The sequence below is a fragment of the Rana temporaria genome, chromosome 12 (genome assembly GCF_905171775.1).
Source record: "Rana temporaria chromosome 12, aRanTem1.1, whole genome shotgun sequence".
NCBI lineage: Eukaryota > Metazoa > Chordata > Amphibia > Anura > Ranidae > Rana > Rana temporaria.
Window position 1 is genome coordinate 25,712,438 of NC_053500.1, and position 27,601 is coordinate 25,740,038.

The 27,601-nt window shown below is 44.7% G+C and overlaps 1 protein-coding gene across 4 annotated transcripts in view; it reads right to left on the reverse strand.

Moving 5' to 3' along the window:
• Window positions 1–891: 891 nt before the first annotated feature.
• LIMD2 (LIM domain containing 2) overlaps window positions 892–27,601 on the reverse strand; it is a 52,228-nt gene continuing 25,518 nt past the window's right edge. For 2 of the 4 annotated variants that reach the window (XM_040331646.1, XM_040331644.1), the window contains exons 2-5: window positions 9,567–9,658; window positions 7,005–7,049; window positions 5,261–5,400; window positions 892–2,037 (exon numbers count right to left, since the gene is read on the reverse strand). In XM_040331646.1, coding sequence (XP_040187580.1) covers window positions 1,875–2,037; window positions 5,261–5,400; window positions 7,005–7,049; window positions 9,567–9,608 — 390 coding nt within the window. In that variant the 5' untranslated portion in view covers window positions 9,609–9,658 and the 3' untranslated portion in view covers window positions 892–1,874. Of the gene's footprint in view, window positions 2,038–5,260; window positions 5,401–7,004; window positions 7,050–9,566; window positions 9,659–22,757; window positions 22,861–27,601 lie in introns of those variants that run through there. The other 2 variants (XM_040331645.1, XM_040331647.1) reach the window with 2 other exon arrangements.

Here is a 27,601-nt window from a genome sequence, read left to right on the forward strand (position 1 = left end):
TTTTGTGCCAGAGTGCCTTAGTAATTGGTCCTGTCACTAGTCACATGAGTGATAAAACGAAGGGATATTAGGAACCAAACGGCGATCACGTGATTGGTCAATTTGACTGGCCACGTGAGCAAAAAGATGAAGTGATATTAGGAGCCCAGTGGCGATAACATGACTGGTCATGTGACTTGGGGTCACCTGATCAGTAATATTCGGAACCTGGTGGCGATCACGTGCTCCGTCATGTGACTGGTCACGCGATCAGCAAGATGAAGTGATAGTAGGAACCTGGTGAGGAGCGATTGGCAAGAGGAAGTGATATTAGGAATCCGTTGCCGATCACGTGATTGGTCAGGTGATCAGCAAGATGAAGCGATATTAGGAACCCGGTGGAGATCTCGTGACTAGTTAGGTGATTGAGATCTGCAAGAAGAAGTGATATGAGGAACCCGGTGGAGAGCGATTGGTCACGTGACTAGTCATGTGCTGGAGATCATGTGATTAGCAACGTGAAGTGATCTTAGGAACCCAGTAGAGATCATGTAACTTGTCATGGGATCGAGATCACTTAAGCAACAAGATGAAGTGAAATTTGGAACCTGGAGGAAATCATATGATCAGTCATATGACAGTTCATATGTCCAGAAAGAGAGAAAATTTTATTAGATCATGTGATCAGTCACATGGATCAAAAAACACTCAACAATAGCGGTTGTGTCTACTTACTCTAAAAGCCAGTTCCTAACAGTACCCGTCTACTTGTCAGAAAAGCTTCTACTGTGCGTCCCCTCTACATACAAAGTGTAGCCCAACTCCAGCATATTAGCAACTCCCTCCCCTCATTGGTTTTCCCCATTAGTAAAACGCATGAAATATGTACAAACACACAAGACCGATGGGAAGCATTTTTCCTAGAGAGACTTTATTTTACAATCAAGGCTCACAGAGAAGATTCATTTATTTAAAAACAGTCTGTAAACAAAACCCCAAACCAGTGCAGAGTATGGATGCCCCTTTCATCAGCACAGAGGGTGCAGAGAAAGAAGGTCAGGAATGTTTCAGTCTCCCTTATCCAATACCAAGGGAGGAAGGGGTAAGGGTCTTTCCCTTTTTTTGGGGGGGGGGGGGGGGAATATGCTGGAGGGAGGTGGGTGATGGGGAATGCCAATTTGAATGATGGTTAGGCCAGTTTGGCCATGTGCTAAATCTGAATGCACAGAAGAGATGAGTATGTCCCCTGAGGTCATAGAGCGGAAAGCGGGAGAAGACGGCTGTCTGGTTCAGTTTGCATTATCCCTGTAAGAACAAAATGGCCACCGTCCCGCTTCCTCCCATTACTGCACCTTTTGGTCTATTCTGAGGAATAAAATCACAGAGTTGCAGTAAGTACATAGCCTACATAACTGCCGGTCCTGCCTTTCTGGATCTCACAAAACAAAAAGGCAGCAGAAGTAACCACCCATTGTTTCAAGGTGCCCAAACAAATCGCTCAACTTGGCAGCTGCGGCTAATGTCACCACTGCGAACCAGGCTGCCCCCTATCACCCACCACCCTCCCGCCACATTCAAGAGGCCACATGGGTCCAGGACAGCTCCATCGTGGAATGCCAGACTTAAAACTTTCTCTCTACATAAAATTGGATGGAGCTGTCATTGTCAAAAGGAAAACTGTGCACTTCGAGGTCTTCAAGGCCCAGGTGGCATCTGACGTTTACAGTTAAGCTCTCCCACCACCAGGAGGCGATAACTGCATAAGCTACATCCTAATAAAAGAAAGTGCCTTTTATCTGCATTAAAAACTCACACGGAGGCACAGGATAGCTCCTACCCCAGGTGCATTGTGGGTGAGGAACAAAGAGCCAGGTGAGTTGCAGGGCTATAGGCCATCAGGGAGCTTTGTCACCAGGAGCATCTTGTTCCTTGTGCGTCCAGAGATCCTTGTGAGGTCGGCGTCCAAACCCTTCGTCGTAGTTTCCTTTGCTCTTGAAGAGTTGCTGGAAGTGAGGCTTGCAGTAAAATTCACCATGAAGGGCAGCGTAGGAGCCGAGGCTGAAGGAAGAGAAGCACCAGTACGTTAACCTTTGTCCAAATGTTTACATTCATTTTTCACTTAGACGAATGTGAGCTTCCTAAGGCATCGACAGATGAAAATAAAAAGTTAAAAATAAATAAAAAGCCACCCTGCAAAAAAAATGTATGACTCCGATCTTCCTCTCGATAAACTAAGCTAGGTGAAGAATCTTCGACCTATGCAAAAATACTGAAGATCCTTTGCCTGGTTTTGCCTTGGTGGTAATTATTGCATCTCTTTATCAAGTAAAAATAACGTTTTATAGCTTCTAACTGTACACCGGGGCAGCCATATTGGCTTATTGGATATGCAGGCTGTGCTTCCTGATTAGCAACACATCACATAGATTGATGCTCCTCGATCTGTAGGTGAGAGTGAGACCCAACTGAATACATCGAGCTCTTTAGAATAACAATCTAAGGAAACCTGTACTGAGAGGATATGGGATCCTCCAGTGCTGGCCTCTCCTAAAAACGCTAAGCACCTGGTTGTCATGCTAATCCACTATCCTCTGTATATTCCAAATCACTCATTGGGAGCATTTATGGAGATTTTCGAATGTCAGAGAAAATTTTAAATGCCCGTCTTCACACTTCTTCTAAGTCAGCTACTGAAGCCAGAAGGTCAGTATTCTCAAAAGAAGTGAAAGTAAAGGAGCGCCCGGTATCTAGTAAATGTAGGTTTTATTTGACGTTTCAGCAATTAAATGAGACACGTTTCAGGGGACTAAGGGCTCCCCCTTCATCAGGGCTGCTAATAAAAGTTGTTAAAAAATGGTCCTGTTGGGGTGTGCCTTCGGCATAAAGATCGGGACCGATGGATGTTGATAGGCCTCTTTCCAAGGAAACTTGTAGTCGACCACAAAGCTGTACCCCGAGGTAGCAGCCCAGGCCCCAATAGGGCTCAACACCACCTTTTCCTCCAACTGGGCATGAACCTCTGGAAACCAACTTTTCCCATCTGCCCACACTGTACATAACCTACAGCAGTGACTGATCGAGTCAGCCCAGAGCGATCTACAGCTCCTCTCCAAAGTATTCTCAAAAGGAGAGCTCAGCCATTGCAGCCCCCATGTTCCTAGTAGGAAGTTGTACTTCCTACTAGCAGTGCAGCTCCTTCTACTTCACTGCCGGAATGGGCTCGGGCGTGTTCGGGTTCCTGGTCCCAACCCACCTGCCCGATTCCGCCAGGAAGGCGACACTGCACACCGCTAATCACAGGCAGTGAGACATTTCCCAGTCCACAGCTGCACAGACCGGTAAATGGCTCACTGCCTGTGATTAGCCGTGTGCAGTGTCAGCTTCCTGGCGGGATCAGGCAGGTGGGTTAGGACTAGGAACCCAAAACACGCCCCAGCCCATCTCTACTTCACCGCATGTGTGTGGGTGCAGATCTGTCAATATAGTTCTAATTACAGCATGTCTAAACGATGAAACATATTGAAGCTTACCAGTCCATAGAAGTGGTGGCTGCATTCATTTTCTTTTTTTTTTTTTTCAAGCTAAAAACATTTTCAGCAAGTACAGAAAATACCTGTTGATCTTGCCAGAAATGCCATTAACTTGTCATGTCGCTTCCTGTGAGCTGAGAAGAAGCACAAACATTCTTATGGTTTTAGTGTAAACTACCAGTCCCACCTATCAACGATGTAATGGAGACTGTGTGACAAAAACACAGTGGAGAAATGAGTGTAGACCCAAAGAAGTGTGTAATTCGCAGGATCACCAGGTGACAATAGAGGTAAAAAGGACTGGAAAAAAAGAAAACTAAGGCAGCTACCACATCCAAGGACTGGCAAGCTGTAATATATTATTTTTATTGTGTTGGGGTTTAGATATGCTTTAAATATTGCATACTAGGATTGTTCTATAGTTCTGCACCACAGACATCAACTAAAAGGAGTGCTTACTAATTCCGGTATGAAATACGATCATTAAATTATGACAAAGTAAACAAAAATAACCATAATAAAAAGATCAGTCCACCCAAAAGTGATTTTTTTAAATTTCATTTAGCTTTAAAAGTGAGCTTGCACGCTTGTCAGGTCACACAGCGACAGGTAAGTCACCCACATACAAGTAACGTCTTTAAAAATATAATCTCAGATAATGTAAGCAGAAGCTGTAAAGGAGTCCTTCCTGTTTTATGATAAGTATCTGTAGAGAATTTAAGAAAGGAACATGTTATAAAAGATTACAGAGCAGGTCACCTACAACGTCTTATGTGAAGTACAATAGCAAGGTCGACAAAAGCAAAAAAAAAATGCACTGTATATGATACAAACTGATTTATAGCTAGATTCTCCATCCAAGGCCACATAGTATTTGATATTATAGTTATTGGGTGATTGCATCCTCTATGATTTCAGAACAAAGGTGATCTGAGCAATCTCTATGTTATCTGGGGAAATAAATGTGATATATTCATTATTGTTTGTAACGTGCTTCACCGTGGGTATTGGGGATAACGCAGAGGCACTTCCATTTTTCTTTATTTCAAAACGTATTTCTTAGCTCCTTCTAACTGAGCTGAGTGGAGTTAATTAGAGAAGTTTGTTTTGTTGTTTGGTCATCCCCCGGCTCGAGGTAGAGTCTCTGTTTTGTACCTCTTATTTCTTTAAAACCAATAAAATGAATTCTCAAAAAAAAAATGGATAATTTTCAGACTTTTTCCCAAAGTTGGAAAGCCTTTATTCGAAGCTTGTTCCAAATGTTCCCAATACTTCAGTTTTCGTAAGGGTTCTGTTGGTGGCTGTATAAAAAAAAACATCTATAGGTGTGCTTTTGAACATGGAATGCGGAACATGTTAAATTAGTAGGTTTGGCCAGCTGTTGGGTAGGAGGGTTATTGGTAGGTGTCGTCCTTGAACTTCTCACATGTCTCCGATATGCCAACAAGATCTCCCTGCCATAAATGCCAACTTTGCTCCTGTCCACCTAGAAGCTTTGGGTGGTTACAACTACCTTTGTGTTTCACCTCATCCAGTAGGGAGAGTGAGAACCCCTCATAATGGCTATGGCAGGTATGCAGATCCAGAAACTCAGATCTCGCATTAAGAAATGTATTTTCCCCCATGCTCTATAGAATTTTTTTTTGTTTTAGGTCCTCTAGATCAGTTGTGGGTATACCGGAAGTTTTTCTGTATGTGAAGGTTTTTTAGTGTTGTCATCAATGTGTGCCCTGGACTAACCTTACACCTACCTCAGCTTGGTACTACAGTGCTTACAGCAGAAGCATCTGTTGTGGAAGATGTGCTTGTCGGCGACCAGTCTCTCCATAGGGTACACAGTCGTCTGACAGGATGAGCAGAGTTCTTTAGCGGCAGGCTTCATACTGAAGGACTGTGGAGAAAGAATTGAACATTAGAGGCACTAGTGTGTTATGTGTGCAATATACTGTATATCAGTCATTATACCAGGACTATACCTGCAAAGCTTTATCTGATTGAACGAGGTGAAGACTGTGATGTCGATGCCCCACCTCTACACCTCATCCAATCAGACAACGTTTTCATCCGTTGAGTAAATGCAAAGCGTTCTCTGAATGGCACCTCTGCTGAGCGAACAAGCGAACACCTGTGTTCAGCAGGCAGCTGCTTGGCATGGGACTCAAAACCTAGTGGAGATCACTGGAGTGATGCGGTGCCTATTACAGTGACTCCCAGCTTCCAGGGGGATCTCACGGGTATGGTTTGTGTATGTGTGTATATATATATATATATATATATATATATATATATATATATATATATATATATATATATATATATATATATATATATATATATATATATATATATATATATATATATATATATATATATATATATATATGTAGCGCCTGGTTACTTCCAAGTACTGGTGCTTTGGTAAATTTAGTGGGGGATCAGAGAGCTAGTTAGCTCTGATCCAGTTAATCTATTCAAATTGGGTCTCTGTCTCAGCTTGGCTGTGCTGTGGGCTTAGTCTGTTTCTCTTGGGGTGCTGTTCCCACCCCAGGACGATAGGTGGCAGCAGTGGAGTCGAGGTTTGGGTGCTTTTCCCTAGCAGCCTATCAGGAGGGTTTCTCCTTGCTGTGCATGCTGGGGAAGGGTATTTATGAAACGGACGCCACTGGTCTGGGTCTTCTTCTTCGAGTGCGGCACCCACCTTTAGGGTGACTGCATCACAGTGCCCCGGCGAAGTGGCCTACCAGGCCGGAGTGCACGTGCCACGCGGTGTTCCTGGTTCCCGGGACCATGTTGGTGCGGAACATTTAAAGCTGTGGCGGGGCCCCAGTAATCGACTGGGTCCCCAATCCTGAGAAGATCCCGAGCGAGATAGCTGTTCAGTGGGGAGTCCATCTGAGGAGAGCCAAGAAAGGCTGGCAATCCAATAGGGTCTTGACAATCCACCGGGGATCAAGGGAACCGAATACTGAGAGGATGGACGTTGGTCACCTGTCAGTCTGTCACCTGTAAACTACCTAAAGGAGATCCAGGCCAAAGTCTTTTAAGGAGGATTACCTCCGTTAACCTCAATCCTAAGGAGGGTCTGTGGCAGAGACCTTTTCCTCCAAGTTCCGAGTGATACTCTGGCTGCCAGGTCAGTGGGAGAGGCCTGTCCAGGTACGCTATGCCACCCAAAACAAACCAGCAGCTCCTTAGGGGTTAGTGCTACACATTATATATACCGTATATATAAACACACACACACTGGCTACCTTGGTCTAAGTTGGAACAATGTAACCATGTAAAAATTTACAACCTACACTTCAGCTTTAATGTTACCAAAGACAAGCATTGATGAGGAAGGGGCTAGCTGGTCCCATTATTCCCGAAGAGCAATTACTACATTATTACTAGTGTAATAGTCCTAGACAGTCCCTGTAGTGCATTACAGATTTCATTTTTTGCTAAATGAGAATAAATACAGAAAAGGAACACAAGAGGAATGTGTGTGCTCACCTTTGACCTCTGAACCACACTTGCTGCAGGACTACAGGCCGAATCCTGAAAGAGGAACAAAGCTAGTTAGATAAGAAGTATTCGACGCGTTTCCTGTTTCCAGGCTCGGGAAGGAATCTCTATGTTACAGTCCGCTATTTAGAATTTTGCATGTCAGCTGCGCTGGTGAGGACCTGGAAAGGATTTGCCAAAAAGTTTCTCTGAGCTGGGATGTGATCACATGACTAGAGGCACGAAACAGCAAACCTAATGTTCTTTGTAAGGAAACATACTGTTCTTTATTTGTAAAAATAATATTGTCCCCCTCACCTTAAAAGCTGTTATTGCTTTATGTGGTGGCTGACTTACTTTTTTAGAATTTTCTCTAACAGTCACATGATGATCCCACTAATAACACACTTCCTGTCTTACGGTGGCTACACTCAGTCCTCTACTGTATCTATGGGGCAATGTAGTCATCTTTAAACAGCAACACTCTCACCCTCTGAAAAGGGGTAGTGTTAAATTATCTTCTAGATTTAGTTTTACACACGCAATTTTCAGCCAATTTTAACCAGCATTCACTTCTTCATATGATCGAAAGCGATTGCAGGAACAGCAAGTAGGTTCCCTTCCACCGGCTCGTATGTCACTACTATGATTGATTTATACAGACCGAAATAGCTAAAAGAATAACTTTGAAAAAACAGGAACCCCATCACGCAGTCCAGTTATTATCAGATTTTCCATGTTTTGGCTGGAGTTGCAAGTGGCCATCCAAAAATAGTGAGTTATTCATGTGATCCCAAAGATTTCTATGTGTATGGCCAAATTTACAGCCAACCTAATCCTACCTCTAATTAAAGCAACCGTCACCTTAATTTTTTTGCAAAAGATAATGAAGAGTATTTACCAATCTGAAATCCTAGACCTAAAATTTATTTCAAGGGATCCTCCATGTTAAGCTTGAGAAAGGCTGCATATGAATATTTAGGAGCTGTGGCTCTTCAAGAGAGCAAGTCAGCAGCTGCTGGAGCGATAAGTATATTTGATCTTCCTTTGTGGGAGAAAACTGCTGACAAGAGTTGCTTTAATTATTAGCAGATACCGTTATTGTGCAGCATATGGCATGATTGACCAATCACAGTGGTATATGTTGCCATTTGTCTACATGTTGAGATCCGGCGTAGAGGGGGGTAAGCAAATGTCGATCAGACCGATCATTATTGGAGAACAACATTTAATTGTATTACGGACAGATTTTCTTTCTAATAGCTGGATTCAGGTAGCTTTACGCCAGCGTATCAGTAGATACGCCGTCGTAACTCTGAATCTACGCCGTCCTAAATTTAAGCGGATTCTAGAAACCAGATACGCTTAAAATTAGGCTAAGATACGAGCGGCGTAAGTCTCCTACGCCGTCGTATCTTATGGTGCAATATTTACGCTGGCCGCTAGGTGGCGCTTCCGTTGAGTTCGGCGTAGAATATGCAAATGACTCGATACGCCGATTCAGAAACGTATGTGCGCCCGGCGCATTTTTTTTACGTCGTTTACGTACGGCTTTTTCCGGCGTAAAGTTAGTCCAACAAATAGCTGGACTAGTCAATGTTAAGTATGGCCATCGTTCCCGCGTCGAAATTTGAAAATTTTACGTCGTTTGCGTAAGTCGTCCATGAATGGGGCTGGACGTAATTTACGTTCACGTCGAAACCAATACGTCCTTGCGGCGTACTTTGGAGCAATGCACACTGGGATATGTACACAGACGACGCATGCGCCGTTCGTAAAAAAACTTCAATCACGTCGGTTCACCACCCATTTACATAAAACACACCCCCCTCATCCTCATTTGAATTAGGCGCGCTTACGCCGGCTACATTTACGCTACGCCGCCGTAACTTAGGAGGCAAGTGCTTTGTGAATACAGCACTTGCCTCTCTGACTTAAGGCGGCGTAGCGTAAATACGATACGCTACGCCGCCTGAAAGATGTGCCGCCCTACCTGAATCCAGCTATATATGTCTGATCCTTCATTATGGTGCCTTGGTTGCATAGCCGGACTAGACATAGGGCAGTCTGGGGGGCCATTGCTCACAAGCATGCAAGGAATTCCTTTTTTTCCTAGACACCCTTTAAAGTTGGCCTGTCATGTGAGAAAGATGGAAACAGATACTGCTGTGCTTATATACTTTGCATTTCCTGACCGGAAATTAATATGCAAATTGACTTCTCTCCAAACTTTTCTCATGGTCACACTGGTTCAGATCGATGACTCCGAATGTATTAAGCCAGGGAACTAGCATTTTCCAAAAGAATCAGTCAACCCACAAAAATGTTAGTAACAAGTTTCCTTTAACTCCGTTTCTGCCCATAACTAATGTATTCACTGGCCAAGGCCTGTGTGTGACATCTGCCGTCCATGACGTATTCTCTCTGATGTGTAAACGTTACATTCCCATAAGAGTCCATAAACAGTGACAGAACAGTGCTGTCATTGTGAGCTGACTTTTCCAGGATTCGGAATTTCCACTTAGCCACAAAAAGACATCTACAGAGCCTTAGTCACCGAGCTGAACTTACATGGCCTGCGGCACTCGTGGTTGGAATTTTAGCTTGAAACATCTCTGGCTGGATGGCTGCTCCTGGGTGGTTCAGGTTTATTTTATTCTCATCTGTAAAGATAGAAGAGGAAGAATTTGAAGATATCCTTCACCTGAAGAAGACACACTACACTACACCAATATGAGACGACAATCCATCACTTCAGCCTGAGAGAAAACCAAGAGAAGAGTCGAAAGAAGCCACACTACACCAATCTAAGACTTGCACCAATATGTAGGACCACAACCCATCCCTCCAGCCTGAGAGATAGAGAACCAAGAGAAGAGGAGAGAGAAGTCGCACTACACCAATATAGGACCACAACCCATCACTATGGCCCGAGAGTGAGAACCAAGATAAGAGAGAAGCCACACTACAACAATATAAGACTGCACCAAGATATAGGACCACAACCCATCACTACGGCCCTAGAGAGAAAATCAAGAGGAGACAGAAGCCACACTACACCAATATAGGACCACAACCCATCACTACGGCCCGAAAGTGAGAACCAAGAGGAGAGAGAAGCCACATTACACAAATATAAGACCACAACCCATCACTACTGCCCGAGAGTAAGAACCAAGAGGAGAGAGAAGCCACATTACACCAATATAAGACCACAACCCATCACTACGGCCCGAGAGTGAGAACCAAGATGAGAGAGAAGCCACATTACACCAATATAAGACTGCACCAAGATATAGGACCACAACCCATCACTACAGCCTGAGAGATAGAGAACCAAGAGAAGAGGAGAGAGAAGTCGCACTCCACCAATATAGGACCACAACCCATCACTACGGCCCGAGAGTGAGAACCAAGAGAAGAGAGAAGCCACATTACACCAATATAAGACTGCACCAAGATATAGGACCACAACCCATCACTACGGCCCGAGAGTGAGAACCAAGATGAGAGAGAAGCCACACTACACCAATATAAGACTGCACCAAGATATAGGACCACAACCCATTCCTCCAGCCTGAGAGAACCAAGAGAAGAGTAGAGAGAAGCCACATTACACCAAGACCACAACCCATCACTACGGCCCAAGAGACAGAACCAAGAGGAGAGAGAAGCCACACTACACCAATATAAGACCACAACCCATCACTACGGCCCGAGAGAGAGAATCAAGAGGAGAAAGAAGCCACACTACACCAATATAAAACTGCACCAAGATATAGGACCACAACCCATTCCTCCAGCCTGAGAGAACCAAGAGAAGAGTAGAGAGAAGCCACATTACACCAAGACCACAACCCATCACTACGGCCCGAGAGACAGAACCAAGAGGAGAGAGAAGCCACACTACACCAATATAAACACTGCACTATAATGAGACCAAAACTCATCACTCCACCTTGATAGAGCGAACCAAGAAAAGATAAGTGAGAACCACACTACACCAATGTAATATTTCACCCATATGAGACTACAACCCATGTCTCCAGCCTGAGAGAGAGAACCAAGAGAAGAGGAGAGAGAATCCACGTTAACCCAATATATGACTGCACCAATATGAGACCACAACCCATCACTCCAGCCCACGAAAGAGAAAAGCCACACTACACCAATATAAAAGATTGCACTAATATGAGACGACAATCCATCACTTCAGCCTGAGAGAAAAAGAATCAAGAGAAGAGTCGAGAGAAGCCACACTACACCAATATAAGACCACAAACCATCACTACGGCCCGAGAGAGAGAATGAAGAGGAGAGAGAAGCCATACTACACCAATATAAGACTGCACCAAGATATAGGACCACAACCCATTCCCCCAGCCTGAGAGAACCAAGATAAGAGTCGAGAGAAGCCACACTACACCAATATAAGACCACAACCCATCACTACGGCCCGAGAGAGAGAATCAAGAGGAGAGAGAAGCCACACTACACCAATATAAGACTGCACCATAATGAGACTACAACCCATCACTCCAGCCCAAGAAAGAGAATCGAGAGAAGAGACACGAGTAGCCACACTACACCAATATAAAATAAATACCATTACCCCAGCCCAAGAAAGAGTCATGGAAAGATTAGAAACAAGCCACACTACCCCAATAAAAGGTTGCACCTATACGAGACCACAACTTATCTCTCCACTCTGAGGGAAAAAGAACCAGGAGAAGAGGAGAGAAAAGCCACACTACACCAATACAAGACTACAACGCATCACTCCAGCCTGAGGGAAAGAAGCCACACCACACCAATAGAGACACGTGTAGTGGTGTAGTGTGGCTTCTCTCTACTCTTATCTTGGTTCTCTCAGGCTGGAGGAATGGGTTGTGGTCCTATATCTTGGTGCAGTCTTATATTGGTGTAGTGTGGCTTCTCTCCCCTGAATGGCAGTTTGGAAAGGTGGTCACCCTACGTACGATGTCTTCTCCATTCTTTGTACTAAAACAAGAAAGAAAAATGTAATAAAAGAAAAATCCATATCCTAATGGTCCAAACCTACTACTACTTGTGTAATCATCTTGGTTGTCAGCTATGATCACATATACTGAGTGCTTTGCTCTCAGTTTCAGTTCTATCACCTTCTTCCTTTGGAATACAATCTCACAATAAAACATTAATGGTACCAGGACACACGTCTTCACTTTCCACAAGCACCCGATGAACACCTCTCTATCTAATTATTCCATTCCATGAATGGGTTCATGTTTGCTAGTACAAGTCTAATGTAATTTAGCACACATTGGAGGAGATTTACTAAAACTGGTGCACACAGAGTCTGGTGCAGTTCTGCATGGTAATCAATCGGCTCCCAGGTTTTATTGTCAAAGCTTAAAGTGTTTGTTAACCCCCAAAAAATATACAGATCCTGGTCCCTTAAAGCAGATTACACAGCAAGGTGTTTGTGCTGTGTAATCTGCCCCCATCTAAACTGTAAAAAAAAAAAAAAACCTCCCTGAACCTGCCACTTCCTGTATCCCCCTCTCTATACTGACCACGAAAACCACGGCTGCTCAGCCCTGATCACCGTGGTCAGAGTACGTCCCTGCATCATATGCTGCTGCCCCCTCTGCTCTCCTCTCTCCCCCCTCACCCCCTTCTTCCTGCCTGTCATCTCCCTCTCTGCGTCTTTCTCTGGCCCAGACCCCCCCCCCCCCCACCGATATTGTAAAAAACTAAAATTGTCACTGCCAACCCCTCTATTAGAGGCTGGCATAGTACAAAAACAAGCGTTCTAAATACCAAATTTGAGCTGTCTTCAGGCTGGTCACGTGACTCGCTGGCCGATTTACAGCTCCGATATATGTCTTCTGCAGGAGGGGCCGTGATCTCCCTCTGAAGTCAGCCGGGGAGATCCCATGGCCGCTCGTCTCTTCCGCAGAAGCTCTGTAAGCTCGTAGCTGTAAAGCGCCCGTGAGTCGGGGCGTGCCCCTTTATACATACCCTTAAAAATATTCAAACAAATGGAAGCTATTCTCAATTCATTCGTTTGGGGGACTGGCAGACACAAGCTAGTGTGGCACATTTTAAATAACCCAAGGGACATGGGTGGCGCTTCCCTACCAGATCTCTATGACTATTACCTGGCCTCATAGCTCTCTCACCTATACCACTTCAATACCTCGGAACTCCAATGTTATAGGTCTTTAGTTTGCGATAAACCCGGGCACCCGACACACACGCCCCTACAGGCTATCCTTCATGGTAAACAACCAAATAAGCAGGCCTTAAGGCACAACTCAAGAATGATATTGCATCACCAACAAATATGGGAAATATCCCTTAACCACTTAAGGACCGCCTCCTGCAGATATACGTCGGCAGAATGGCACGGCTGGGCACAAGCACGTACCTGTACGTCCTCTTTAAAGCGGTGGTTCACCCTCCTTCACATCATTAGACCATTACATTCGGCATCGTAGCGCGAGCTACGGTATGCCGGTCTTAAATTTTTAATCCCCGTACTCACTGTGCTATCGATGATTGAAGAATCCGACTCCCGCGGGGAATGGGCGTGCCTATGGAGAGGGAGGATGATTGACGGCCGGCTCTGGCACGTCACGCTCCCCGAAGACAGCCGGAGTAGGTCTCGGCTCTTCACGGCGCCTGCGCACAGGCTATGCGCAGGCGCCGTGAAGAGCCAAGCCTATTTCGGCTATTTCCGGAGAAGCGTGACGTGCCAGGGCCGGCCGTCAATCACCTTCTCTCACCATAGGAACGCCCATTCCCCGGAATCTTCAATGAGCCATAGCACAGTGAGTACCGGGATAAAAAATGTAAGACCGGCATACCGTAGCTCGCGCTACGATGCCGAATGTAATGGTCTAATAAAAAAAATTTTTAACAGGGTGAACCCCCGCTTTAAGTGCCCAGCCATGGGTCGCGGGCACGCGACCTGGTCCAAAGCTCCGTGGCCGCGGGACCCGCATTTTTAATGCATTTTTTGCTGTGAGAATGACAATGGTCCCAAAAATGTGTCAAAATTGTCCGATGTGTCCACCATAATATCGCAGTCACAAAAAAATTGCTGATCGCCGCCATTAGTAGTAAAAAAATTTTTTTTTTATAAAAATGCAATAAAACTATCCCCTATTTTGTAAATGCTTAAAATTTTGCGCAAACCAATCGATAAACGTTTATTGCGATTTTTTTTTACCAAAAATAGGTAGAAGAATACATATCGGCCTAAACTGAGGAAAATTTTGGGGGATATTTATTATAGCAAAAAGTAAAAAATATTGAATTTTTTTTAAAATTGTCGCTCTATTTTTTGTTTATAGCGCAAAAAATAAAAACCGCAGAAGTGATCAAATACCACCAAAAGAAAGCTCTATTCGTGGGGGGAAAAAAGGTCGCAAATTTTGTTTGGGAGCCACTTCGCACGACCGCGCAATTGTCAGTTAAAGCGACGCAGTGCCGAATCGCAAAAAACTGACCAGGTCCTTGACCTGCCTAAAGGTCCGGGTCTTAAGTGGTTAAAAAACAGAATGTTGGGAAATTTTATTCTCATACCCCACTGTGGCTTAACAGCCATATGCCAGAACTCACACGGATTCCCGACGCGGTGGTATGGGCTAGATACGGCATAACATACTTACACCAAGTTCTATCAAACCCTGGATTCAAACAGTTGCAGTCACTTAGACTAAATTACATTAGACTTGTATTAGCAAACATGAACCCATTCATGGAATGGAATAATTAGATAGAGAGGTGTTCATCGGGTGCTTGTGGAAAGTGACGACGTGTGTGCTGGTACCATTAATGTTTTATTGTGAGATTGTGTTCCAAAGGAAGAAGGTGATAGAACCTGAGAGCAAAGCACTCAGTATATGTGATCATAGTAGACAAGTAGTAGTAGGTTCGGACCATTAGGATATGGATTTTTTATTTAAATTTTTCTTTTAATACAAAGAATGGAGAAGACATTGTAGGTTCACATTAATGAGATCTCTGGGTATAAACATGCATTCTCTGTAGTACATCCACATCCCAGGCACCCTGTAGTCATTGGGGTGGTGTGTGCGGAAGGGTGTGAAGGGTTGGAGTTTATCACCTCTGCAATTTCCTGTCACCCTGTGGCTTCTGCTATTTCCTGCGCGGTTTCTGTGTTCCCCTCTACAGATCTGTGCAGGGTCAGAAGAAAGGCCATCTTCCAAGGGAACGGGCCTGTACCTGCCCCCTGCCCCTGGGGACACCTCTACCGGCATGCATGGTGACACTCAGCGCATTCAGACATGTCCGGATAGTGGAAGGAATCTGCACACATTGCTTTATACCTCAACTCAACGACTTGGATCATACATTCCTTAGCAAATATTCTCCCACCAGAAAATCAGCAGTAAATCTCTCTGCATTAGATCATGAGAACAATGGGGATACACCAAAACATTTCCAGGAATTCCATATAAATCTAGCGTTTCACTTGCCAGGTGTTTTTAGTAATAACAAAAAAAGTTTGCCCTGTTTATCGGGAAACTATTGCAGCTCTGTACGGATTTCAAATCCCCTTCTTAGGAGGTGAATACACTGGTTGGAGAGTTTTTCTTTGCAGAAAAACTCACGTTAGGAGGAGAGATCGATAAAAGCCCACAAGAGTAAGGCCTCATGCACACTGGACGTTTTTACAGCTGCTGCTTTTGGCTTTTGGCTTCAGACGTTTTTTTGTATAGTCAATAAACACCCCAGCATGTTAGCCTATGTGTCCATGGCTGTTATCAACTGTTTTTGGCTGTAAAAAAAAAAAATAGTGGGTTCTGAGAGCTGTAAAAGTGCTCCAACGTCAAAAAACGCTGATAAACGTTCAAAAACGCGGTTTACCAGCTTTTAATGTTTTTGATCCATAAAAAAAGAATATAATGTTTATATATATATATATATATATATACACACATATATATACACACATTGTATATATGTATATATATATATATATATATATATATATATATATATATATATATATACACACACACACACACACACACAATTTTTTTTGGCAGAAAAATGCGAATAAAACGATATTGCAAAAACATTGAGAAAAGGAAAAAAAAAACTCACGGCAAAACTACTGGCGTTTTTTGAAAGTTATTTTAACGTCCAGGGTGCTTGCCCAAGGCTGCTTTTACGCTGTTCTGATGCAAAAACGCATATACATATTTAAAAAAAAAAAAAAAAAAACAGTACAGCGCCAAGAATTTTAATGGGAAATAAGGAAATAAAATCAAACTGCATATACATTTATGACACATTTCCGTGGGTGTATTTTTTAAGTGTTTTTTTTTTTGTGTTTGATGCGTTCGCCGTTCATTTTAAAGCTTTTCTACTGCACCAAACCTACACCAAGAACGCATGCAGGACTAATAACCACTTCAATATCGGCCACTTTTACCCCACTTTCTTGCTGTCGAAACTTTGAATGACAGTTGCACGGTCATGAAGCACTGTACCCATATAAGATTTTTTACATTTTTTATTTTATTTTTTTAGACAGATAGCGCTTTTAGTGGTATTTAATCACTGCTTTTTTTGTTGCTACAAAACAAAAAAGACCAAAAATTTTGAATTTTCTTTTCCTTAGTTTCCGTAATTTTATTTTTTTTGCAAATGATAACAGTCATGGTCAGACGTGTAGGAGAACACGAGATTTTTTTGGTCTGTTTTCAGGTCCGAATTCAGCCGCACTGAATGCATGAGTCACGCTTCAATGGCTGGGCAATCTTCTGGGACCTTTGACGCATTCCAGAAGATTGCAAGGAGAGGAGGAGTCGCCTAGGTGGAAGTGGGAGCCGGTGACTTGTCCTTAAGGTTCCCCTAACGGGAAAGTTCCTTCAAGGACTGCGCAGGCGCAAACTTGCCGACGGAGATCTCCGAACCTCGCCCGACATCCAGGCTCATTCTTTAACATCCCCGTGGATTGGAGGATGTTAAAAAAAGAGCCAGGAGGCCGAGCGAGCCCACTGGCCACTTTCCTCGAAATCCACGTCGCCCTGGATGCCGGCCGAGGTTCGGAGATTTCCGTCGGCAAGTTTGCGCCTGCGCAGTCCTTAAAGGAACTTTCTCCTTAGCCGGAACCATATCGGCAGATCAGATTGCACCTGCGCAGGAACTTTCATGATAGCCGAAACCATATCGGCAGATCACCGGGTTCCTGTAAAAACTAGGTACCCGCTCCCTCCAAAAAAAATTACATGCCAAATGTGCCATGTCAGGAGGTCAGGATACCTTAAAGCAGAAGTTCTACTTTTGGGTGGAACTCCGCTTTAATGGGCATGCATTTTTTTTTTTACGCATTTGGCAAGGCGAAAAACTGATCAGTGTGAAAGGACCCCAAGGCCATGCTAATAAAAAATACTGCATGACTGATTGGCAGAATTGTTACAGTATGCTGGAGGAATCATGTGACCAGAGCTACTGTTGTGTAATGAGGTGTCCTCTCTGTTGTGTAATGGCCATACCGCAAACTGACAATATTCAGAAGGTGTTACATCACTTAACACACACATTACACACAGACTACATTTTCAGTACAAATGCAACCATGTGCATCACACCAGCTTATCGCCTCCGCCACCTTCAGATAACAGTCATGGTCAGACGTGTAGGAGAACTACGCACGCCATACGAATTTCAGCTTACCAAGCTTGAGACAGGATCCTGTACCCGGGACTGCACTAGCCAATGACTACTCAGCAATCTGAGCCATTAATAGGCCCACCCATCATTTAGTGATGACAGAGATACATAGGCCCAGATTCACGTAGGAGAGCGCATCTTTGTGCGGGCGTAACGTATCCTATTTACGTTACGCCTCCGCAAATTTGACAGGCAAGTTCTGTATTCACAAAGCAAAGTTGCGGCGGCGTAGCGTAAATAGGCCGGCGTAAGCCCGCCTAAATTAAATGTGGAAGATGTGGGCGTCTGCTATGTAAATTTATTGTGACCCCACGTAAATTACGCTTTTTAAGACCGGCGCATGCGCCGTCCGTGAAAGTATCCCAGTGCGCATGCTCCAAATTAACCCACAAGAAACCAATGCTTTCGACGTGAACGTAAATGTGAACGCCCAGCCCTATTCGCGAACGACTTACGCAAACGACATTGGTACGCCTCATAAAGCAGGGGTAACTTTACGCCGGAAAAAGCGTTACGTAAACGGCGTATCTGTACTGCGACGGCCGGGCGTACATTCGTGAATAGGCGTATCTAGCCGATTTACATATTTCTAGGCGTAAATCAGCGTACACGCCCCTAGCGGCCAGCGTAAATATGCAGTTAAGATACGACGGCGTAGGAGACTTACGCTGGTCGTATCTTATACAAATTCTGGCGTATCTGATTCTTTGAATCAGGCGCCAAGATACGACGGCTCACACTCAGAGATACGACGGCGTATCTGGAGATACGCCGTCGTATCTGATACGTGAATGTGGGCCATAGACAGCCAGCACTGACCACCTTCTACTAGATGTCTACCATGCAGATCTGCCTTCATTTGCCAAAACCTTGTGACTTGACCAGAATAACAGAAGACTTGCTTTTTACAGGGAGACAGGTCAGCAATAGCAGCCAGAAAAACATCTCCCGATGTAGGTATTTGTAGCCAATCTTTTTCTTTCTTTTTTTTTGCGGTTTGTGTCCCCTAAGCATGACACAACAGGAAGTGGGTGGAAATCTCTCCAAAGTAACTATAGGTGTGCATAGTCTATTGCATTAGAGTGTGCACCCCAAAGCTCAACCATACACTACCGATCACTCACGGTGTTCATTCACAAAGGGAAGGGACCGGTAAATAACACATTTACCTTCCCCCCACACATCCTAATACCTCCCCTCAGCAACAGCTGGCGGGAGAGAAGGGAAGTCGGCAGCGCTGTGGGGACTGAGGGGGGAATCTGTGCTGCACAGGGCGATTAGGGTATGCCTGGGCACAGCTGGCACACCCTGTGCGCACGCCTATGAAAGTAAGGGAAAACCCCTGTTAGGCAGCTGTCGGCATTGGAAGATTTCCCTTTTATTCCTGTTCTGATACAACTATAACAAATGTAACATTTCCTGTACTGCTGGCACTGGTCACCATGACAAAAAAAAAAAAGAAGGGTGAATCTCCCCAACAGGGACATAATATAGGTCAGTGATGGCGAACCTTGACACTCCAGAGGTTTTGGAACTACATTTCCCATGATGTCCATGCACTCTGCAGTGTAGATGAGCATCATGGGAAATGTAGTTCCAAAACATCTGGGGTGCCAAGGTTCACCATCACTGGTATAGGTATAGTATAGCATAATAGGTGGTTTTGTATGTAACCCGAGACTCTCCATAAACCACAATTCCCAGCACACCATGCATAATATGGCGGCTAATTATGAAGGTGGTTGGATGTAACCCGAGACTCTGCAGCAACTACAATTCCCAGCATACCATGCATACTATGATGGTGAATTAAAAAGGTGGTCATATGTAACCTGAGACTCTCCAGCAACTACAATTCCCAGCATACTATCACAACTAACTCATAGGGATTTAGTTATAAAGAAAAAAACATTGAGATTCCACGTAAATTCGTTATGTGCAGACAGGGCAAAACCAAAACGTTCTCAAGCTATATTCTTTCTATTTTGAATGTGTGAATGGAGAAAATACTGCATTATGGCCACTAGATGGTGCTGAGTATCATTGGAAAAGCGTATGCTCCTCACCGCCATCTAATGGCCATAATGTGCTATTTTCCATGAGCATGCATTCAAATTGCAGAGAATATTGATGGAGAACATTCGAATTTGCCCTAATCACACAGAAAAATGGACTGCTAGTCCTGCTCCACTAGATTTTTTATTATCTGGATGCTGCAGTGCTACAAGTACTAGCGTGAAACACTTTTTAACATTCCATTGCACTTTAAGAATGGTTAGGCTGATGCCCGACATGCAAATGGTGATCCCGCTGCTGGAAATTTGTCAAATAACCAGCGGCAGGATTGGCAAGATGCTGCCTAGCTGTCCCTATGGAATTGCTTCCTCTGTAGACAGGATGTTGCTCCCACCACTGGTGATCCAGATTCAGCAGTGTTTGGGCCAGCGACAGATCAACTTTTACACAGATCCTAATGGCAGTGCTGATTGCCACTTTCAATAAGCTGCTCGCAGACTTCAGAACTTATTGAAGCTTTTTGAAAGCTCACTGAAGCCTGCTAGCAGCTGGCTTAAAGTGGCAGTAATCACTCCTATTAGGATCTGTGTTCAACATTTACAAACGAACTGAAAAGTTTCAACGAAGCTTGCTGAAAGCTCTGCATATGCTGTTCACACTGCTCTTATACAAGCTAAAGCCCGTGTGAGACTAGCCTTATCCCTGGTTCACACCAGTGTGGCTTTGAAAGTGCGGTACTTCAGCGCGATTTCAAAGCTGCAGATCAATCTGATTTGCGCCTCCAATTGTATCGGGGTTTCTGACTTTGGTTAGCAGAAGTCCATGCAAATTGCAATGAAAATCAGAAAAAGATGTTCAGGAGCCTTCTTCTGAGTCGTGGCAATTTGAACGGTTCCATTGCCAGCAATGGGGTGCGACTTGTCATGCGATTTGGATCTGTCAAGTCACATGACAAATTGCACCAGTGTGAACGAGGGCTTAAAGATGAAGGAAAGCGGGATCGGGTACCTATAGCAATTGATTGGATCTCTTGTTTTCTATTTCTCATGGAGATGATAAAATTAGAACAGAAACCCAACTGGTTGCTACAGAAGAAACCTCTTGCTCTAGTGCTCTCCCCCCACATGCCCATCTTTATATATACACCCGGTTCCCCACCTCCCTCCCCATGCCCATCTTTATATATACACCCGGTTCCCCACCTCCCTCCCCATGCCCATCTTTATATATACACCCGGTTCCCCACCTCCCTCCCCATGCCCATCTTTATATATACACCCGGTTCCCCACCTCCCTCCCCATGCCCATCTTTATATATACACCCGGTTCCCCACCTCCCTCCCCATGCCCATCTTTATATATACACCCGGTTCCCCACCTCCCTCCCCATGCCCATCTTTATATATACACCTGGTTCCCCACCTCCCTCCCCATGCCCATCTTTATTATATATATATATATATATATATATATATATATATATATATATATATATATATATATATATATACATACATACACACACACAAGGCTTTTTTTCAGGGGGAACTTGGGGGAACTCAGTTCCACCACCTCTGGCTCGGACCCTTTGGTGCCTGCTCACCACAATCACTTGTAAACACAGAAGTCTGGTTTCTGTGTTTACAAGTGACAGCTCTGCACTCTGTATGTAATGCATTCCTGACCCTCCTACTGTTTGTGAAATTTGAACGGGGTCGTGGTTGAGTTCCTGCACCTATTTTCTGAGAAAAAAAGCTCTGTATATATATATATATATATATATATATATATATATATATATATATATATATATATATATATATATATATATATATATATATATATATATATATCTGGTTCTCCCCCCGCCTCCCTCCCCATGATCATCTTTCTACATATACACCTGGTTCTCCCCCCGCCTCCCTCCCCATGCCCATCTTTCTATATATACCTGGTTTTCCCTCCCCATGCCCATCTTTCTATATATACACCTGGTTCTCCCCCTGCCTCCCTCCCCATGCCCATCTTTCTATATATACACACCTAGTTCTCCCCCTGTGTCTCTCCCCATGCCCATCTTTCTATATATACCTGGTTCTCCCCCGCCTCCCTCCCCATGCCCATCTTTCTATATATACACCTGGTTCTCCCCCCGCCTCCCTCCCCATGCCCATCTTTCTATATATACACACCTGGTTCTCCCCCTGTGTCTCTCCCCATGCCCATCTTTCTATATATACCTGGTTCTCCCCCCACCTCCCTCCCCATGCCCATCTTTCTATATATATATATATATATATATATATATATATATATATATATATATATATATATATATATATATATATATATATATATATATATATATATATATATATACACACACACACACACCTGGTTCTCCCTCCCCATGCCCATCTTTCTATATATACACACCTGGTTCTCCCCTTGCCTCCCTCCCCATGCCCATCTTTCTATATATACACACCTGGTTCTCCCCCTGTGTCTCTCCCCATGCCCATCTTTCTATATATACCTGGTTCCCCCCCCCCCCTCCCTCCCCATGCCCATCTTTCTATATATATACACCTGGTTCTCCCTCCCCATGCCCATCTTTCTATATATATCTGGTCCTCCCCATGCCCATCTTTCTATATATATATCTGTTTCTCCCCATGCCCATCTTTCTATATATACCTGGTTCTCCCTCCCCATGCCCATCTTTCTATATATACCTTGTTCTCCCTCCCTATGCCCATCTTTCTTTATATACCTGTTTCTCCCTCCCCATGCCCATCTTTCTATATATATACCTGGTTCTTACACCTTGGAGCTGTCAGCAGCACTGAGCGCACCCCCGGCCTCCCCTCATTACAAGAGATCTGGGCACACAGATGGCAGTCGGATATAAATAACTGGTGGGAAGAATCTACTCCTGCCTGTCATCCCATCTGCCGCAGGAAGATCGCAGAGGAATAGGAAAAGCAGGCGATAAGAAGTTGCAGGAGAGAGGAAGCGGAGGAGACGGATAAAAGGAGCGCAGGAACTCACTCACAGCTACAGGGGCTTCCAGCTGCGGACCACTCTCAGCACTGCTGCTGCTGCTGCGGCTCTTGAGTTTGGAAAGACACTTCCCCTCCCTTCTGCTCTATTGACTGCAGGCCCCACAGTCTATAACCCTCCTCCCCCGGGGCACACACAGGATGCGAGCATTAGACATAACACAACTTCCTGGAACTGAGCGCTACGCTCAGCTTACTGCAAACCACTATTCCTCCAACCTCATGTCACATCACTAAGGAAAGCCTGCAGGACCACGGCTACCACGTGTCCTTTGGTGCCCAGGGCAGGCTGGTCGTCATGGCTGGGCATCGCAAATTAAATGTTCAATTTAAATCCACTAAATAATGTCCAGGTGCCTCAAAACTAAATCTTACAGGCGACTTTTTCTACAGGCGATTTTCTTTAGAAAAGCCTGGCAAGCTGTAAAAGAACCCTTGCTACCTGAGTGGAAGCAGTGGCCTCTCTGCAGTGGTCTGACCCCCTTCTGAGTCAGGCCTACAACTACGCAATCAGTAAAGCTCATGCCTGTTTTAGGAGCTTTAGCTCTGACTTAATGGTAGGCATTGGACCTCTACAGAGAGACTACGGCTTCGCCACAAGGGTTTTTATCTGTGTAGCACTACCTGCTGGTAACTGGCTCCTCTATTCCTGCACAACCAGGCAATACGCATTTTTCACTTACATCCGCACTCAAGAAATAAGTCCCTGGGCTTGTTTTTATTGGGGGGTGATAACTTGGATGGGGTAGAGGGGTTATGGGATGCCCAACTTGATTGAAAACAAGGTATAGACAACAACGTCATTCCGCTATACAAAGTCAGGATCCTGGACTGTTCTCCTTCCTAAACACCCTCTGTCCTTAAAAGATCAATGACAAAGTCCCCTGAGGACTCGGAGCTCTCAGTCCCCCTATATAAACTGCATGCAGGAGTACCTCTTCTGCTTTGTGAATTGGTCCCAGTTTCACTACCTGCAGGAACTACCAGCCCTCCTGGCTGCTTGTCTACCAACCCACCTGGCTGCTCTGAAGATCCCCCAGGGTAAGGGATAGCAAAAGGTTTAAGCACAGCACTGTCCATTGAAAGCTTGCTATATGTGGTAGTCTCTCCCCTTGTGAATCCCTGGGTGCGCGGATATGCTCACTCTGTCTGTCCTCCTTGCTCCCCGCTTGCTCTTAGGTAAGTATACTTCTCAAACCGGACCCTGAAAGTGTTCTTCACAGCCAGCCTGAGCCCAGCCTAGCGGCAAAGCCCCCCCCCCCCTTAGACCTAGGGGGACCCTCCTAGGCCACAACAGCCTCCTCAGCATTCCATCTTCCACACGACTCTCCTGCAGGCGTGGCTTCGCCATATTTAAGGACTGACCCAACCACCTTGCCAGGCCCTCTGCCTGGGTATTGGCAAAGTCTCCTCAAGTATGCTGATCAGAGCCTCCGCCCACTAACTTCTAGAAGCTTCTCCAAAGTTCTAGATCCAGGGAGAGGTTCCAGAAACCTGCCTTTGTATAGCCATCCAGCCTGACCTGTAGTAACCCGACCCAATTTGACTCACACAACTTACCATTAGTCATAAGTTAAATTTGCCTACGCTGACACTTGTAGCATAGACACTAGGGGTTGCTACATCTGCACCATGCTGGCAGGGAGCAGACTCTTCACTAAGGATGGGGTTACATTTTCCTAAACATATCAAAAACTACAGGATGGGCAGAGGCAAGACCAGTTATCCTACGCTATACCTCCCAACTTTTTGAGATGGGAATGAGGGACACCCATCACCAAAAGTATGCAGGCATAGGACACACCCCTTGCCACACCCCCTTAAAAGGAGAATTGTACAAAAAAACAAGATTGGTTAAACCCACAAGTGCTTTTTTACCACTACTATTCCTTTATATTGGCTTCTGGAATTTACAAATGCAGCAATTTAGAAATCAGATGAAAGGTTTAGTGCTTTTTGATAGATAAAAAGTGCATTTTATACACATCTATATAGATCAGGCCAAAACGAGGGACAAATGAGGAGGAGTGAGGGACAGAGGGACATTGCTCAAAATCAGGGACAGTTGGGAGCTATACCTACACAAGGAGAGAGAGCAGCAGTGATCGCTGTACAGATTTAGAAGAAATACACAAAGCACACCGAGATTCAATAGGACTACACCCGATTCTTGGATTTAACCCCTTCCCGACCAGCTGCCGCAGTTATACTGCGGCAGGTTGGCACTGCTGCGCGAGCTGTTGTAGCTGTACGTTGGCTCTTTAAGACGCTGTAGCAGGTGCGCAATGTGTCCCCGAAGCCAATGCACGTGCCCGCAGGGCACGATGACCACCGGGCACCCGCGATCGCTGGTAAAAGAGTGAGAACCGGGATCTGTGTGTGTATACACACAAATCCCAGTCCTGTCAGGGGAGAGGAGACAGATTGTGTGTTCCTACCAAGTAGGAACAAGGATCTCTCACCTCCTCTAGTCAGCCACATCCCCCCCCCACAGTTAGAACACACCTAGGGAAAACGGTTAACCCCTTGATCGCCCCCTAGTGTTAACCCCTTCCCTGCCAGTGACATTTATACAGTAATTTTTAGCTCTGATCACTGTATAAAATGTGAATGGTCCCAAAAAAGTGTCAAAAGTGTCCAATCTGTCTGCCACAATGTCCCGATAGAAAAATAAAAAATAAAAAATTGCAGATCACCGCCATTAGTAGTAAAAAAATATAATAATAATAATAATAACGCCATACATCTGTCCCCTATTTTGTAGATGCTATATTTTTTGCGCAAACCAATCAATATACTCTTATTGCAATTTTTTTTACCAAAAATATGTAGAAGAATATATATCGGCCTAAACTGATGAAGATTTTTTTTTTTTTAATTGGGATATTTATTATAGCAAAAAGTACAAAATATTGTATTTTTTTCAAAATGTTTGCTCTTTTTTTTGTTTATAGCGTAAAAAATAAAGAACACAGAGATGATCAAATACCACTAAAAGAAAGCTCTATTTGTAGGGGAAAACTTTCATTTTGTTTGGGTACAACATCACACGACCACGCAATTGTCAGTTAAAGTGACGCAGTGCCGTATCGCAAAAAATGGCCGGGTCAGGAAGGGGGCAAATCCTTCCGGGGCTGAAGTGGTTAGACAAATTTTCCTTATCCAGGAGCTTTAACCAAAAGAGCTCTTGCAGTCACAAAAGGCAATTGAGATGGCCAAGCAGGAAGCAACAGGTTCACTTTAATGGCGGCACACCATCGGTTTATGCTTTAGTTACCTTCGCTCCCTTGTCGTTCCTGAGTAGCCAATCAGCAAGCAGCAGCACGGTCACGTGGGGAAGGCGTCGCATGCACCTCAAGAACCTGATACATTTTTTTAAAATTATTATTTAAGTACATATTTCCTGCAGGTGAACCAGTGACGTATCTAGGGTATGGCAGCCATGGCAAGTTCCATGGGCGCCATGGGGAGGGGGGCGGCAAAAATCTACCCCCCGCACGAAAAAAAAATCCACCAGTCCTCCTGCGGCCGCCTCCCCACTAATGTAGCTCCCCCACGTTGCAGCCGGTCTGCTGAAGCGCGGCCCCGGCACAGCAATTGCTAATATTCCAACTGGGGAGGGGAGTGACAGGCGCCCCTATGACGGCCAATGACTGCCCATTGATGGCACAGTGGCTGCGTTTGATTGGCACAGTGGCTGCTTTTGATGGGCACAGTGGCTGTAATTGATTTTTCTTTCCATTTGCGCCCCCCAAAAAAATTTCAGCACCAGATGCCAGTGATCCCCAGTGTCCCACTCTGTCCTCGTCGCACTGCGTCCCTCCCTGTCCCTGGTTATCTGAAAGGTTTCAAATGTTTTGACAGGGGCGCAGTTTCAGTGCTTGCCCTAGGCGCCATTTTCACTAGGTACGCCTCTGGGGTGAACGGAATGGCAGGGGAGCAAAGCAAGTATGGCGGTGCAGCCACCATGAAGAGAACCTGTTTCACCTTTGAATGAGCCTGTTTGGCTTTACGTGAAAATGCATCAATGGCAAAACCATGGCACATCTATTTTAACCAGGAGGATCAAACATTCACACATTTCATGCCATGATAATGATTGGCTGGCTGCATGCTGAGCTCCATATCAAAGTGTGTATGAATGCCTTGTATATAGCAAGTCATGGATCACAATCTCAACAAAAGGCTGCCATCACTCAAAGTATCACTCCCTACATGTGTACTTTAGGACAAGCAAATCCAAAAAAGTATGAAAAAACCAAAGTGTTGTAATGTCAGTATATAATTTAGGGTGTTGCTATGTAACTTAGCAAGGAGTAAATAACGAGCGAAGTGTTGGCGAGCTCTCCGGCGGTTCCCCGCGGCTGTGTCAGTGGTGCAGGAGGCCTTAGAGATGTACTAAACACAGCAATTAGTTGCGGTCTCTGGTGACACCTCTCAGAACAGCAGTGAGGCCTCTGCCTTGCGTTACTGACTCACCGCCTAGATCTGCCAAGACGACCCCCTCCCCCCACCGCCACATCAGTCCTGTACATCCTTTAGCTCATCCACATGTGTTTTCGATTTATCCTCTTTACATCAGCTTTATGTGGTAACTTGTGACAGACAACTCTTCCCTGTGCTCAGAGAAAAAAAAAAAATTGAGGCATTGGTCCACCCAAAACTGAGATCCCCCGATGCCTCCTCATCTGTCTGGGGGTTCCCGGCTCCGCCCACCTCCAACAGTCACTATGAGGTGACTTTATGATCTCCAATCATTTATAGCAACGAGATTCCATCTGAATGAGGATGCAAGGATCAAGATCCTCACTGGGGTCTTCAAAAAGCTCATTC